At 46.5% G+C, this 16,641-nt stretch overlaps 1 protein-coding gene across 11 annotated transcripts in view; it reads right to left on the reverse strand.

Annotated features, from left to right (window-relative positions):
• Nucleotides 1-8,307, reverse strand: part of KLF11 (KLF transcription factor 11) — a 45,474-nt gene extending 37,167 nt beyond the window's left edge. For 5 of the 11 annotated variants that reach the window (XR_010600053.1, XR_010600052.1, XR_010600054.1 and 2 more), the window contains exon 1: nt 3,139-3,336. Coding sequence is in view for 3 of the 11 variants with exons in the window: in XM_005287732.5 (XP_005287789.2) it covers nt 3,139-3,171 (33 nt within the window). In the remaining 8 variants the exon portion in view is untranslated. Of the gene's footprint in view, nt 1-1,875; nt 2,062-2,086; nt 3,072-3,138; nt 3,337-8,132 lie in introns of those variants that run through there. The other 6 variants (XR_010600050.1, XR_010600049.1, XM_005287731.5 and 3 more) reach the window with 4 other exon arrangements.
• Nucleotides 8,308-16,641: the final 8,334 nt, after the last annotated feature.

Here is a 16,641-nt window from a genome sequence, read left to right on the forward strand (position 1 = left end):
TAGAACAAGTCGGAAAACAAAGTTACAACCACCTACATATTGTTTGCTTATAATGAAGGTCACTTGAAACTCATCATATGCCCAATGCAAGATTTTTTTAAAAACCAATTGTTATTCAATATGCAAACCTTTCCCCTCCCCCTCCTATCAGAGTACATCTTATCTCCCCACTCCCAACCCAACTAGCCTTGCAGAAGAATGACTCACTGGAAAGGAATTGACACACGTAGCTTAAATTTCCAGACTAACTTTCTTGGATTATTGTTGTTCTGAGTAAACATGTTCTGCGCGCACACACACACACACACACACACACACACACACACACACAAAGTGACTCCACACCGTGCTTTGTTTAGTGAGGGCCATTTTCTGGCTTGACACAAGGGATTTATTTAGCTTCAGTCTAATATTTACTGCCGTTTAGAAGAATGCGATAAGGGCAGAGAGTCAAGGGTTCCCAAGTTCCAAACACAGGTCTGCTGCCTACTCGGGCTACGTCTACACTACAGCTTAGTAGGCATACCTTTAGGGGGTGTGATTGAATCACCAACCTGAGCGACATAAGTTACACCAACATAAGCACCAGTGTGGAGTTTCTCCCACCGATATAGCTTCTGCACCTTGCAGGAGGGCTGGAGTAGTTAAGCCAAGGGCAGAGCTCTTTCCTGTTGGCTTAGAGCGTCTATACCTGCCTGTGCCATTGTAAACTCTCTAGTGTAGAGAGTCAGAGGGGTAGCCATGTTAGTCTGAATCTGTAAAAAGCAACAGAGGGTCCTGTGGCACCTTTAAGACTAACAGAAGTATTGGGAGCATAAGCTTTCGTGGGTTAGAACCTCACTTCTTGCATCTGAAGAAGTGAGGTTCTTACCCACGAAAGCTTATGCTCCCAATACTTCTGTTAGTCTTAAAGGTGCCACAGGACCCTCTGTTGCTTTTCTCTAGTGTAGCCGTGCCCTCAGTGTATAAATTTGGCAAGTCATTTATCCCCCATATTACAGGTGGAGGAAATTGAGGCGGACAGTGCCCTCTTATGTATTCATCTAAGAGCACCATATGCACATCCAGTTGTCAATGCTAAAGCACTATGTAAGAGGTAGATACTATTATTAGGGCATTTGAGGATGGGAGAGGAACCCAAACATCAATTTGTTTTCATAAGCAAATATTGCATTATTGTACTTTTCGGGGGCTAAAAATCCTCATTTTTCCTTCAGTGAAAACGTACACAAGTTTTGCAAATGTTCAGTGTGTGTGCTGTAATGACCCCAGCAGCCACATGTTGTTGCTCTAACACTTATATTCACTTTCCCCCACACAAAATAAGTAATAACAAAAGGGTCCACCCCTCCACTTCTTGCACACCCAAAACTCTAAACAAAATCAATTAGAATTCTGAGTGTGTGAGGAAAGCAGAATCCGGCCTTTCTTTAGATTATAAACTGGTAGGGACAATGCTTAGATACTGCAGTGATAAATCCTACTAAAAAAAATCTAAAACAGATTAGATGGCATTGGGTGAAATTATGCCCCCACTGAAAGTCAATGAGACCTTGCCATTGACTTCACTAGGTCCATAGTGCCAAGCAGATAAACAACTGTGTACATAATACATCGTATTTATTACACGTGTGTGGCAGATACATTAAGCACAATGGATCTGAAAAGCAGACATTTATCAAATCCATAGAGTATTCATCCACCTGACAAATCATCCCAGATTTAAAGGAAGCCTCAGGGTTAAAAAAAATAATAATAATCCAATTTAAAGAGTCCTTAAATAGACTAACTACTCTAAAAATTTTAGAAAAAAATCCCACAGGTGTTGAAAAATCATCTAATCACTTTATATAATTCCTTGATTACAATATGAACAGTAAAAACCACCAAGCAGAACCACTGTGCTGGGCACCGGGCAAACATATGAAGACACAGGAGCTGGTGACAGCTCCTTCCAAGTCTCCGCGCTCTATCCAAGAAATAGCTTCCCAAGTCCTCCATCAACACCAAAAAGAGGTTACGCTCCACGCGGGTGATTTCCTCGAAAAGGGCTGTGCTCGTAAAATAAAGACTGGGTGAAACTCACACCGGCGCCGAGAGGAGCCCGACAGCTTGTCCTGAGATCACCCCGCGCGCGGCGCACAGGCACTGCACAGGAAGTCGGCGCCTGCAAACAGCGGGCGAGCTGGCAGGCGGCCCCAGCTGCTGTGCGTCTGCCGGAGCAGCAGCAGCGCCACGGGACGGGAGATCCCCGGGGCCAGGCCCTGAATGTTTATTTTCAGGGGGGCCGATCCTCACCAGTCTCGTTTGCTCGCCCAACAGGCGAAGCGGGGCTGCGGCCGCCTGCTCAGCGTGACGGAGCCCCGGAGCCGAGCCCAGCGGGCTGGGAGGAAGGAAAGCCCCACCCTCAGAGGGGAGGGGATGGCGGGGTTTCTCCCCACCCCGCGGGGCCCGCAGCCGCCGCCCACTCCCAATATAACTGCGGGGCAACGTGATGCATCAAAATAGCCCCGCGAACGTGCGCGGGCTCCGGCTAGCGAGCGCCGAGCTGCAGCGGAGCCGGGGCTGGGCGGGTGCCCGGGGGGGAAGGAGGGGGCTGGGGGTGCCCAGCGCAGACAGCGACCGAGCTGCCATGCCCGCCCCGCCCTGGGCCGGGCAGCTGCAGCGGGCCTCCCTCGGGTGCACGTACCGCGCCGTGGGTCAGCCTCGCCCCCTGCCCCACGCCGACGGCAGCGGGGCGACCATAGGGGGTGCCCCCCGCCCGGGCAGGGCGCTGGGAAGGGGAGGCCGGGCTCACAGGCAAACCAAGCGCATATTCGCTCCCGTGTCCCTCCCGGGGCCAGCAGCGCGGGCCACAGACGCCCCCACCCCAGGGCACGCACCGCCCGCCCCGGGGCTAAGCTATGGCGAGCGGGCTTAGCGCCCCTGGCAGCAGGTGCCCGGCTTGCTGCCTCCAGCGCCCCAAGGGGGAAGCCCCGCATCGGGGGCGGGCGCGACGCGCCCATCACCCTGGCGTCTGGGCACGGGCAAGCCATGGGGGAGAGCGGCTGGGCAGCCGGCCCCTCAGTGCCCCCCTCTCCGCCAACAGCCCCCCACCCCACAAAGCAGCCCAGGGCAGCGCCGGCCGGGGGTACTCACAGCGGGGGCATCTCCCCTCTCCGAGCCGGGCATGGTGAGGCTCCTGCAGGCAGCAGCGATGTGACAAAGGCAGCAGCCAGCGCCGCCTCCACCTCCCCCGCCCGCGGGGCCGGCCGCGCAGCAGCCCGGGCGCGGGCGGGGGGAAACACACCAGAAACTCCGTGCACCAGGCGAACGGGGGGGGGGAAGGAGCGGGCAGCTCCCCACCAATCGCAGCCCGGCCTGGCCCGCGTCGGACCAATAGGCGGCCTCGGCCGGCGTGATCGGGGCGTGCAGCCTGCCTGATAGCAGGAAGGGCTCAGCGTGGGCATGTTCGCGGCTGCGGCTCAGTCTGAGCCACCCGCTGGAAACTAGGGGAAAGGTCAGCGCGGGAAAGGGGGGCGGGGCCGCTTGTCACTGAGCGGCGGCCAGCCAGGGAATGCCTGCGCGCGGGGGTGTGTCTGAGAGCTGCTGCGAGCTGCAAATCCCTCCCGTCCCAGCCAGGGAACCAGGCTCCAGACAGTGAGTGTGAAAGGGGCTGCTTCTCCCCGAGCCAGCGCAGAGTACAGTCACCAGATATGCACAACTCACTGCACCCTCTCCCCAATCCAGCACATAGTGCACCCCCAAATATACACAGCACATTGCACCCCTCAATCTCCCAAATGTACACAATACAATGCACCTTCCCAATCCAGGAGAGTGTACCCCCAAATATACACAATATGCCCCCCAATATACACATCACAATGCACCATTCCCCTCCCCAATCCAGCACAGTGCATCCCCAAATATACACAACACCACAATAGACCATCTTTCCTCCCCAGTCCACCCCCTAAATATACACAGCAATGCACCCCACCCCTCTGCAATCTTGCACAGAATGCACCTCCCAAATATTACACAACAGAATATAGACCTCCTCCCCTTCCCAATCCAGCACAGAAGGGATCCCCATCCTCAAACCCAGCAATCCTGAACAATGCATTTTATCTCTTCCCCTCTCACTTCATAACAGTAGAAATCCCATGAAGGAAAGAATGCACGATGGAGCCCTGCTTTAGTTGGGGGCCTTTGGACGCTACTACAATATAAATAACAATATGAAAAATGCATATATCATCTAGGGCATCATGCCCCATATCTAGAACAGCATAGTAATACCACCTAGAAAAGAACTGCTAGAACATACATTCAACTTAGCAAGTGTCAAAATGGGCCAGGCTGTGCTGGGTCGGTGATCCACTACTCTTTGATACTCTCTTTTTTTTTGGTACGATCTTATTCTCCAGAATTTCTGCTTTCATTTAAATAAAAAAAGTCTATCTTTAGCCATTTATAGTTGCAAACTAAAGTAAAGTAAGTGACCCTGTCTCCCTGAATTTGTAGTCTGAAGTAATAGCTTCAGTGCCTGCAAATTGCCACTGTTCATTCATTCCCATAGGGCATCAGTTTAGATCTTAATTACAATAATTTAAATGTCAGTGTTAACTCTTTAGAGAGACAAGGTGGGTGAAGTAATAGCTGTTATTAGACCAACTTCTGCTGGTGTGAGAGACACGCTTTTGAGCTTACACAGAGCCCTTCTTCAGGTCTGGGAAAGGTACAGTGTGGAACAGTGGAACAGATTTCCCAGACCTAAACAAGAGCTCTGTCTGTGTAAGCTCAAAAGCTTGTCTCTCACCAACAGAAGTTGGTCCAATAACAGATATTACCTCACCCACTTTGTGTCTCTAATATTCTTGGATCCACACAGCTACAACAGTGCATACAATAGTAATAGTATTAACTCTTTCTCAGCTGATCAAAGCATGTAAGAAAGGAGAGGGAGGGTCATTTTCAGAACTGCCCTATCTGCACTGAGTAACCCAAGCGGTTGGCACCAGGGACAGTACCACTACTTATTTTTAACCCTTCTCCAAGGGGACAGGTGGCAAGCATTGTTCCTCACAGCCCCTTGTTCCTGAAGGACAGCAAGGGCTCCCACTTTCCCCAGCACCCCAGAGGAAGCAGCAGTGCTGGCAAGGGGCCACCCAGTGGAGCTGGAAAGCCCCTTCTTCCCCCTGGATTGATGGCAGAGGTTCCATTGCCTCTACTGTGGGGTTTGGGAGACATGAGGGGACACCTAGCTCCAACGTTAGCTACTAGTTTGACTCAGCCACATTGATATCACTACAGTATCGCCAGCCCCAAATGTTCAAAAGTCATGAGTCAGGCCCCACAAAAATCATGAAATTGGCTCAGAAATCATGAGATTTTCAAAATTAGTACATTGAGGGGTTTTTCTTTACCTTTGGATTTTTGAACCCTTAGGGTATGTCTACACTGCAATTACACACCCACAGCTGGCCCATGCCAGCTGACTCGGGCTAAGGGGCTTGAGCTAAGGAGCTGTTTATTGTGGTGTAGATGCTCCCTCTTGGGCTGCAGCCCAGGCTCTGGGACTCTCCCACCTCACAGGGTTCTTGAGCCCAGGCCTCAACCTGAGCCCAAACATCTACACTGCAATTAAACAGCCCCACAGCCCAAGCCCCGCGTGCACAAGGCAGCCGGATGTCTAATTGCCATGTAGGCATACACACAGGGTACATGTAGGTCACATTTTCAAGCTTTTCTTCACAGCCAAATGGGCTAGAAACTTCCCATATTTTTACTTGCTTCTTCTATCACAACTTTTCAGAAATCTGGCCTTTCCTCTCCAAATGGCTTAAATGTTTGTCCACACCTTGGCCTCCAGTCTTGGTTACTGCAACTTCCTCCTCTCAAGCCTCCTTGATATCAATATCTCTTCCTTCCAATCCAGCCAAAATACAAGTTAAAAGGATTTTCCTCACCATTTTATGAGACTACACTACTTGCCTCTTTGAATCTCTCCCCACTGCCTGTTGCATCAAATTTAACCTATTCATTCTCATCTGAAGAATCTGTACAACTTTGCCCCAGACTACACCTCAGATCTGATTATCTGTTACGTTTCCCCTTGTTTCCTTCTCTCTCCCAATGATTTCAGCTCTGTCATCCTTTCATTTCCTTCCCATCTCCATGTCTTCTTCTCTGCCATTTTATATGTAGGGAACAACTTCCTAGTCCCTGTGCATCAGCCTCTACATTTGCATTCATATGCCTAATGTCTTGGTTACAGGGCTAACTGCACCTTTGACCCCTTCTCTGGTCTTCCTGAAGTATCCCAGTATTGCTGGCACATTATGGCATATTCTAGTGACACCATCAGAGGACCTAACTACATCAGCCACACCATCAGGGATTCATTCACCTGCACATCTACTAAATGTGATATATGCCATCATGTGCCAGCAATGCCCCTCTGCCATGTACATTGGCCAAACCGGACAGTCTCTACGTAAAAGAATAAATGGACACAAATCGGACATCAGGAATGGTAACATACAAAAGCCAGTAGGAGAACACTTCAATCTTCCTGGACATTCTATAACAGATTTAAAAGTAGCCATACTTGAACAAAAAAAATTCAGAAACAGACTTCAAACAGAAACTGCAGAACTAAAATTGATTTGCAAATGTAACACCATTAATTTGGGCTTGAATAGGGACAGGGAGTGGCTGGCTCACTACAAAAGCAACTTTGCCTCTCCTGGAATTGACACCTCCTCATCAATTATTGGGAGTGGATTACATCCACCCTGATTGAATTGGCCCTGTCAATACTGGTTCTCCACTTGTGAGGTAACTCCCTTCTGTTCAGGTGTCAGTATAATAATGCCTGCATCTGTAATTTTCACTCCATGCATCTGAAGAAGTGTTTTTTTACCCACGAAAGTTTGTGCCTAAATAAATCTGTTAGTCTTTAAGGTGCCACCGGACTCCTTGTTGTTTTAGTAAGAACAAAGCATAACATGGGTAAAAGAGGGTTTTAAAATAACAAGAGGTCTATATGCACACGTATGTTGCCTGGGGAAGTTCTATGGCCTGTGTTATACAAGAGGTCAGACTAGATCATCTTAATGGTCCCATCTGGCCTTAGAACCTATGAATCTATGAAACCTAAGGCCTTCCACCCCAGGTGGGAGCCTAGGAAGGCCTAGCTTCCTCAGACACCCCAATGGGTTTCTGTGAGTGTCAATCTGTCCCTTCTCTTTCCCCCCACCCCTACAAATCCTCTGTCTATTTTGCCAGGCATTTTGGTTCTCTTTATAAGCTGGGATCCCCTCCCTTGACAAGCTAGTCCAGTGAGCTCAGCATCAGAGATAGGACATCAAAGTGAATGGCTCTTGCATTGTCTCTTCAGTGTTGGCAGGGCTATCTGAAGCCATTGCACTCTTCCTTGCAATCAGCCTCTTCTTGAATTAACCCTTTCTTTCATACATTAAATTCCCTTACAACAATCATCTGAACATATAGTCGTCATACATACATATAGTCGTCATACATTTTAATAGAGCAGACCCATGTCCTTCACACCTCATAAAGACTTGCTTCTTCTGCAAAGCCCACCTTTGCTAACTCACGTCAGCCATCTCCATCAGTTAAAAAAAAATGATGGTCAGAGACCAAGATAAAACTAAATAATAACAAAATAATTGTAATAATAATAATAATAATGAAAAAATAAATTGCCACCTTCCTTTTAGTTTCCCAATGCGCTCAATCTTACTTGTGCCTCTTGAACTATAAATGCCTTTGGTCAAGAACTGTCTTTTTATTTATATTTTGTACAGGCCAAATACATCAACCATGCTTAAAAATAATAAACAATAATATTAATACACACAAAAACTAAGTTAAAAGACCATTATTAAGTTTGCAAAGTCAAGCACCCAAAAGTTAGGACATGCCAAAATTAAAGCTGACTGTACAATCTTAATTCAGCTCTCTGTGAAATTTAAAAAAAAAAGACAGTCAGAGGTATGGATAATTTCAGCCCAAATTGTTCAAGTTTGGCAAAGTTATAAGCAACTGAAAATAGAGTCTTATAATGCGCAGTGTCAGGCAATCTTAATAATAGTGTCTCTACCACTGTAATAATTACTCACCCGATGAGATTTTGCAGGTGAAGTAGATTGGCAAAGTGTATCAAATGTCATAAGAAAGACAGCAGAGGGAAGAATTTTGAGGCTAACAGTGCACAGGTACAGCGCTGAATCTGTTTTTATGCCCTCTGCCAGCCGTCCGGGCAATAAGCAACACTGTCTCCCTCCAGCCAGTATCCACACACTAACTCCGTTTTCACGACTGGCATTAACGGCTGATTCCTCTGATTCACAGCCCAAGGACGAACAAGTGAGAAATATTGGGAAAGTAAACCAAAGAGGAGTCTTTTAAAAAAAGAGAAAGAGAAAACAATGTGCTGCACTCTTGAATAAGTGTGGGTGGAACGCAGTTAGAACTTATTTGGTGCTCTGATATCACAATCGCTAGCCTTAAAGCCATTGGGGGTGGGGGTAGGGTGACCAGATGTCCCGTTTTTAAAGGGACAGTCCCATTTTTTGGGACTTTTTCTTATATAGGCGCCTATTACCCCGCACCCTCTGTCCCGTTTTTTTACAGTTGCTATTGGGTAACCCTAGGTGGGGGGAAGTTAGCTATTAGGATATTTTTAACTGGAATTTTGTACATTAGTTTTATAATGTTTTATCTTCAGTGGTTCATGAACACCATTTGGATGTGTTCATCCTGGTATAAGCACAGTTGTATGGTGTAATAGTACACCGTAGAACTGTGCTTATACCTGCAGATTCTGGGACTTCTGAAGCACCTATTCCATAATGCCCAGCATTGTTGCTGGAAGTGGGGTCTTTCGGGTAATTTTTAACGGCAAAGTATTGCATTTTGAGCGGTGGAATTAGGAACCAGGATAGCTAACCATCTGTGTCTTGCTACACTGTAGAGAAATTGTTGATTGCACTGGCTGTGCTAGAGATGATCTAAAGATGTTGGCTGAGTTTTTCAAAGCTGCCTAAAGAATTGCCATTAAAACTGCTGGGAATTGTGTGTCCAAATCCTTTAGGTGGCTTTGTTATAACCAGCTGAGCCAACGAATGCTGAAAAACACCTGACCGGATGTTTTGTGTGGATACTAGGAATGCATGTGTGTTGCAAGCTGTGTTCTAAGCAATGCTTTGTTACAACACCTCTTCACCTAGAGCAAACATATCCAAAGATCTGTAAGTGCAGTGGCAAAGACATATGTAATACATTTATCTTAAAGGAACTCCTTGAACTTGAAATCTAGTCATTTAAAAAATAGTTAAAAGTCATTTCAGGAACACTTGGTTCTGAGCCCTCCCCTGCCTCTGGCCAATTTTTGTGGTTTTAAATTTCAACATACCCATTTTTAAAAGAACATTTCTGTATCTCATGGTGTTATGTGAAAAATCCACACAAACAAAAAAGGAAAAATAACTGAATAACTACATAGAGGATTGAGTGAAAAGTCCATAATGCACAAAATAAACTGGAAAAATAAAGAAAATAATTTCTCTAATGACTTTCATTTATAGTGAAAGATTCAAAAACAGTAGTAGGGAAACATTTCAGATAAAAGTCTGATTAAGTTGACAGCGTCGTTTAAATATGTTTTTGAGGTTTAATGATTACATTTTTTATTCTATTTGGCCAATACTTTACTTTCTACTCAATAGCTTTTACCTAAATACGTTTCATTGTAGGTCTTGGGATTTCACATGGGGGACCATTCAAGTAACATCTTACCAAAGGTTTGACTCAAAGATACTAGTTGGGAATCAACTAGTGGTGGCTTAAATGACATTAATGAGAGCCTTGGAGGGAGAGGGAAATGGGAAGTTGGCAGCAGTTGTTGATCATCATCATCATCTCTTCCATCTGTTATTGTAAGGGCTGGCAAAGGGAATTGGCTAAATGGTTAGATATGACTGGAACAAGGATAATTACATTGGTTTTGAGCAGAATACAAGATATGTTTCTCAAATGTAAACCTAATGGTATCTGTATATTGAACAGAGCATGAGGGAATCCCCAAATGTTCATGGTGACTTCTGACACTTGGGGTGAAATCCTGGCCCCACTGAAGTGTGGCTGGGGTTTCACGCCTAGATTTCAAGTGACTAAGTGTTAGGACCCACTGAGAGTGACAGCAGCCCTATGGGGGTAACCTGGGTGCAGTGGTCCACTGTCAGAAATTCCACTCTGGGCAGGCAGGGGCAGTGCCAGCCTCTTCATGGTGGGTGGCTGAGGTGAGCTAGACAGAAAATTGGGGGGGCTGCAGCCCCCTCGGCAGGAGGCCCCACCCCTCTGAATGGCCTTGCCCCGTGCTCCTCCTCAGGTAAGTTCCAGCCCCATCTCCTTCCCTCCCACCCCCCAAGGCTCCACCCCATGGCCCGGTCTGTGGCTGACTGCTCCTCAGCTCCTCCCCACCCTTTGACTGCTCATAGCTGGTACAGCCACCAGGGTGGGGGGATCTGCCTCTGGGGCTGGCAGAGCCCTTGGGGAGCAGCGACCGTGGGTGGAGGGGATCAGAAGTCCAGGCAGGAGCAGGTCAGTCCAGGCTGCTGTGGGGAGCCCCTGGACCCTGCACCTGGGCGGCTGCTCTTGGATCCGCCAGCCCCCCACCTGGGCTTACTCCTATGCTGCTGCTGACAGCAGCGCTGCCACCTTCAGAGCTGGGCACCCAGCCAGCAGCCACCACTCTCTCTGCTCTGCCTTCACAGCTGGGTGGCTGGAGTGTGGTGGCTGCTACCAGGTGGCTGCTACCAGGTGGCTGGGGGCGGGGGATAAGGCAATTTTGGGGGTGGCTATAGCCCCTGCAAGCCCCCTCCAGTGCCGCCCCTGAGGGTAGGAGACTGAAATGGAGCTAAGTGGCTGCTCTACTGGAGGAGTCTAGCTGGGTACATGACTACCTAACACAATTTGAAACCACATCTATAGTCAGTGCTGTGTGTTGTTGCAGAACATGCCAACTAGCCTGACTGAAAAATAAAGCATCACTTTTTTCCTAGACTGGCCAAGGCCTTAGAGGGGAGTGGAACCCACTACTCTGACAGGAAGCGGATGTAGCTGGAGTGGCTAAGGGACTGCTGAAACTGTGTAGCCCCTAATCAGCTACTACCAGTGGGGCAGCCTGTAAAGCCCCCTGTAAAGTCCCTGAATGATGAGTGGCAAATAGGGGATAGTCTTATTCATACATGAACTGCCTTTTTCACACCGATTTTTGGAAGAAAACAGCCATTCCTCAAGTTTTGTGGGAACCAAAGCCCCATTGCTCAAATGGTTATGCATGGTCTGGTTTCTGTGAGCCTCATTTTCAACCCTATAAAGACTATAATGTAGAAAAGGTGGAGATGTTCAATAAATGTCTCTGTTCTGTATTTGGGGGAAAAAAAAATGAGGCAGTCTCACCAAATGGGCATCAGAGCACTCTTTCCATTCCACTAGTATCTCTGGAGGATGTTAAACAGAAGTTACTAAAGTTACACATTTTAAAATCAGCAGGTCCCGATAACTTGCATCTAAAAGTTTTTAAAGAGCTGGCTGAGGAACTCCCTGTTCATTTTCAATAAGTCTTGGAGCACTGGGGAAGTTCTAGAAGAAAGATAATGTTGTACCAGTTTTTAAAAAGAGTAAGTAGGATGACTCGGGTAATTATTGGCCTGTTAGCCTAACATCGATCCCAGGCAAGATAATGGAGCAGATGACACAGGACTTGATTAATAAAGAACAAAAGGAGGGTAATGTAATTAATGCAAATCAAAATGGGTTTATGGAAAATAGATCCTGTCACACTAACTTGATATATTTTTCTGATGAAATTACAAGCTTGGTTGATGAAGGAAATAGTGGTGATATAATATACTTAAACTTCTGTAAGGCGTTTGAGTTGGTACGGTACAACATTTTGATTAAAAAACTAGAATATAAAATTAACATGGCAAAAATTAAATGGATGAAAACTGGTTAACTGATAGGTCTCAAAATGTAATTATAAATGGGGAATGGTCATCAAGCGGGTCTGTTTCCAGTGGAGTCCCACAGGGATCAGTTCTTGGTCTTACACGTTTAACATCTTTATCAATGACTTAGAAGAAAACATAAAATCACTAATAAAGGTTGCAGATGACACAAAGATTGGGAGAGTAGCAAATAATGAAGAGGATAGGTGGCTGATTCAAAGCCATCTGCATCTCTTGGTAAACTATTTGATAACCCGCTGTGAACATCAAGTCTGACCTCCTACATACACAGGCCATAGAACTCCCACAAAATAATTCCTATATTTTAGAAAAAAAAAAAAAAACAATCTTGATGTAATAATTGCTAGTGATGGAGAATCCACCACAACCCTTGGTAAATTGTTCCTTATGTTGGTTTAAAACCAACTGCCTATTAATTTCATTGTGTGACCTCTTGTTCTTGTGTTATATAATAAACTAACTTGGAAAGGTCATATAGATCAGGGGTCGGCAACCTTCAGCACATGGCCCATCAGGGTAATCCACTGGCAGGCCATGAGACATTTTGTTTATGTTGACCCCCCGCAGGCACGGCCGCCCGCAGCTCCCAGTGGCTGCGGTTCACCGTGCCTGGCCAATGGGAGCTGCGGGAAGCGGTGGCCAGCACATCCCTGCGGCCCGCACCACTTCCCGCAGCTCCCATTGGCCAGGAACGGCAAACTGCGGCAACTGGGAGCTGTGGGCAGCCGTGCCTGCGGACGGTCAATGTAAACAAAATGTCTCGCGGCCCGCCACTGGATTACCCTGATGGGCTGTGCGCCGAAGGTTGCCGACCCCGCTATAGATAATACCAAGACTAAATGTAAAGGTAGGATGAATCTGCTTAAAAGTATTACTGGGAACAATTGGAGTGCAGATACAAACATGTTGTTAATGGTGCATAGGGCATTAATAAAACCAGTTATATATTATGGATGCCAAGCCTTTAAATTAGCTTCTAAATCAATATTAAAAAAAGTAGAGCTGATCCAAGCCTAAGCTCTGTGAATCTCATGTGGAGTAAATTTTATGACTGTTATGTGTGCTGCATGTAGCAACTGGAGAAATGCCTATACATTTAAGGATGAAATTGTTAAACTTAATTATTTCCATTAACCTTTGTCCAAAAGGTTAAGATAAGTGCACACAGGTGCACCTCTGAGTCTGAACCCTAGGTCCTCACTGACCAAGGACAACCACTGTGGGGTATTATGAGGGAGCGCAGAGAGGCACAGTAAAGGAACTTTTGGTTGCAGAACATAAGGCAGAAAACACTGCCCCACACTCTGGGGTGGATGTCCTGCTCATGGTTTTATGTTTATGAATCCTGCTTATGGCATTTTCCCTAATTAATGTTTGGTGACTTCCCTCCTTTCATTAAAAGTTTCTTTCCTACACTCAAACTCTGTGTTTGCGAGAGGGGAAGTATTGCTTCTTAGAGGCGTCCACGGGTGCTGTGTAATTTTCCCAGGTTACTAGGTAGGGGCTCAAGCCAGTTCTTTGTTGTATTGTTGAAAAGGAACCCCTAGATATTGAACCTGGTTGCTGCCAATTCCACCTGGCAGAAAGGTTACACTTAATAGCTAGGATAGCAGAAGTGAAATAACTATATTTAGAGTGCTAACAGGTTACCATGACCTGAATGGTAATTTATATATACTAAACAAACAAAAGATGGGTTGTGTGACACATTCAAAGTCCAAGAAACAGTTGAGCATCTGCTGAGGCAATGCAGGGAGTATTACACAGAAAGAAAGATTCTTTATGAAGAAGTGAGACGCCTCAAGATGAAAGAATACAATCTGAAAGGATTGGTGAGAGTGCCAGGAAAGTAGGGTAGCATTAAGTAAGCATTACTGCACTTTCTTAAGGACACATGACGGGGTGAGAGGATACCGATTTTTGCTTATGCAAAAACTGTGGTAGGGTAGTCATCGCCTCAAAGAGGCTGCTGCACCATAAAACGACAGGGGGGAAAGAAAGAAAAGAAGTATCCTGGGGGGGGGGGGCGGGGGGGAGAATCTGTAGTCACTTCCTGGGAGATGGGAGGTGTGTTTGGGGCAATGGAGTCTGGCAAGAAGACAAAGAAAGGGATAGTCTATGGTTACTCCCTGGGAGGAGAGAGTTTGGGTTGTTAAACCCAGAGAAGGACACCAGAGAATAGAGCAGGGGAAAGGAAGGAGTCCAGGGAAATAGCAGCAGGGTCTAGGAGCAAGCAGACCACAGTTGCTAGACAAAGTCCCTGGACTGGAACCCAGAGTAGTGGGTAGGCCTGGATTCCCCTACCAGTTGCTTGGGATGTGGCATAGGACATGGCCTTGGAGCAGAAGACTGTCTGGAACTGTATGTGGACAGCTGACCCTGTGGAACTTTGATACCCCAGAGAGGGAGGACTGTACAGTGACCTGGTGGAGGGCTGAATCACAAAGAAGGAGTTCCTGGAGGGCGAGGAGAGACATGCTGTGAGCAACCACTAGAAGGGGAGCATCAGACCTGATTGGAGCTCGTCCCAAGACATGGTCACAAGGAGGCGCCGCAGTGGTAAGTGGACCCTGTTACACATCCCTTTCAGAAAGCAAAGGTTGAGATTGCTTTGGAAACCTTCCAATAAACTTCACCCTTGCTAGAGGGAGGGAGTCATAGAAACTGCAAGAAAGTGAGCAGTAGAGTGAAGATGGTTTTGGGGACATGGCAGCATCAGAGAAGAAAGGGAAGCTGGTCGTCGAAGAGAGTGAAAGGTGCAGGCATTGGGGCTGCAGAATGGGCTGGGCTGGGCAAGAAGGCTAAGGAAGCAGCTAAGAGGATCCCATGAGAAATATCAGAGAAGACCATGGGAGTAGTTGGGAAGGCATTGGGGAGCATCCCAGTCCTCCAGGGAATATCCAGTGTCAGAGCGGTCTCTGAATTTAAAACCAGAGCCCAAGCTACAGAGTTCTGGTCTAACTTGAAGGTAAGGGCCTGTGCGGGCACAGCTCTGAGGGTTAATAAAGATAGATCCCAAAGGACCACTTTGCCTTCCCCTGTTCCTTAAATGTTCCTGTTTATATATACTATTCCACCCAGCAACATCCCAGAGAGGGAAATGCCATAGAAGTGCTGAGAGAGATAAATGGAGCAGCTGACAATAAATAAGAGGAAAAAGGAATTCAAACAATGTACACTCCACCCTCATTGTCATGTCATTTTTTGGAGCTCTGCTGAAAGGGAGCCCTTATTTATCATTTGGGGACATCAAATAACATAGTGAATGTTTCTGAATCCCAAGTCTGGCCTCAGACCACTAAACCCTCCTCCCTCTCCCCCCGCCCCTTTGTGAGAAATATGTATGCCATTTCCTTAGGAGGAGAGTAGGAATGGACAGTGATGGATTAATCCTTTCTGTTGCCCTAGGACAAGAATGCTGTCCCTTCATCCCACCCCTCCTAAAATTAGAAAGTAAAAATATTGCCCCTCTTTTCCCTTCGCTATGGCCTCTGTCAGGTGGAAGCATTGAATTTAACAAACCAGCAAAATGGCAAGCATAGAACAAATGAATTGAACACAGTGTCCAAGTGATCAGAATACAGCCAGTGTGTCATTGGGAAATATATGTCCAAGTCTCATAAAAATTCAAAGCAAAAAAATGTTTTTAAATGTCACCTGTATACCCCTGCTCCAGTTTATTTTGACCACTAGATTCTAGCAAAATAAACCTGTGCCACCATTTTTTTTTCCTTTTGTCCCCCCAGACATGCATGTTTCTTCTAACACCTGGAAAAGAAAGAGTGATTTAATTCAAAATCTTTCTGAAACCTAGTAATATCCAATGGCAATGGTCTCATTGCTCTTTACAGAGCATGGTATATGTGCCAATGAGTTCTTTGATGACTGCTGAGTCCAATGCGTGAGTGACAGTCCCATCCACAGGTAGGGCACACCCACAAACTAGCAGTGCTCCGTGTGACACCCTGGCACCCAATATTCACCACTGTTGTACAAAGTATGTTGTGTTGAGGCATCCTGTTAGAAGTCTTGATCTGCTAGACATTAATATTTCGTTGAACTGTAAGTGCTATTGTTGTATGTGAAGTTATGAAGTTTGGCTATGTATGTGTTACCAAAACATGTTGTGAGGTTGAAAACACCCACAAGCAGCCTTTCCGGTAAAACAGTAAAAAGGCCAAACAATGTTAATGGCTTATTGAGGAAATGCACACAAGCACAAGGATTACCTCAGGAACTGTGTACAATAGAAACCTCTGAGATAGCACCACACAATGGGAACTGTTTGACCCAGGTCATGACAAAAGAGCTTTCCAGCAGGTGGGAAGAAGATATAAAAAGGGGACAATGACATCATGAGGATAGCTCACTCTCCCTGCAACAACACACCTGGAAACACCTGAGGGGCAAGGACTGAACTCTGGGAAGTGATGGTCCCAGGCTAGAAGGATCTTTAGCCTGTGTATGAAAACCTGGGAAAGCTAAGGCAGCTTGTGCCTTCAGAGTCTGCCAGCCGGTTTATCACTCAGGGTGAGAATTTGCTAGTTTATATCCTACCTCTCTAGTGTGTTAAGCTCAGTTTGCGGTTTTTGTT

Source organism: Chrysemys picta, chromosome 3 (genome assembly GCF_011386835.1).
Source record: "Chrysemys picta bellii isolate R12L10 chromosome 3, ASM1138683v2, whole genome shotgun sequence".
Taxonomy (NCBI): domain Eukaryota; kingdom Metazoa; phylum Chordata; order Testudines; family Emydidae; genus Chrysemys; species Chrysemys picta.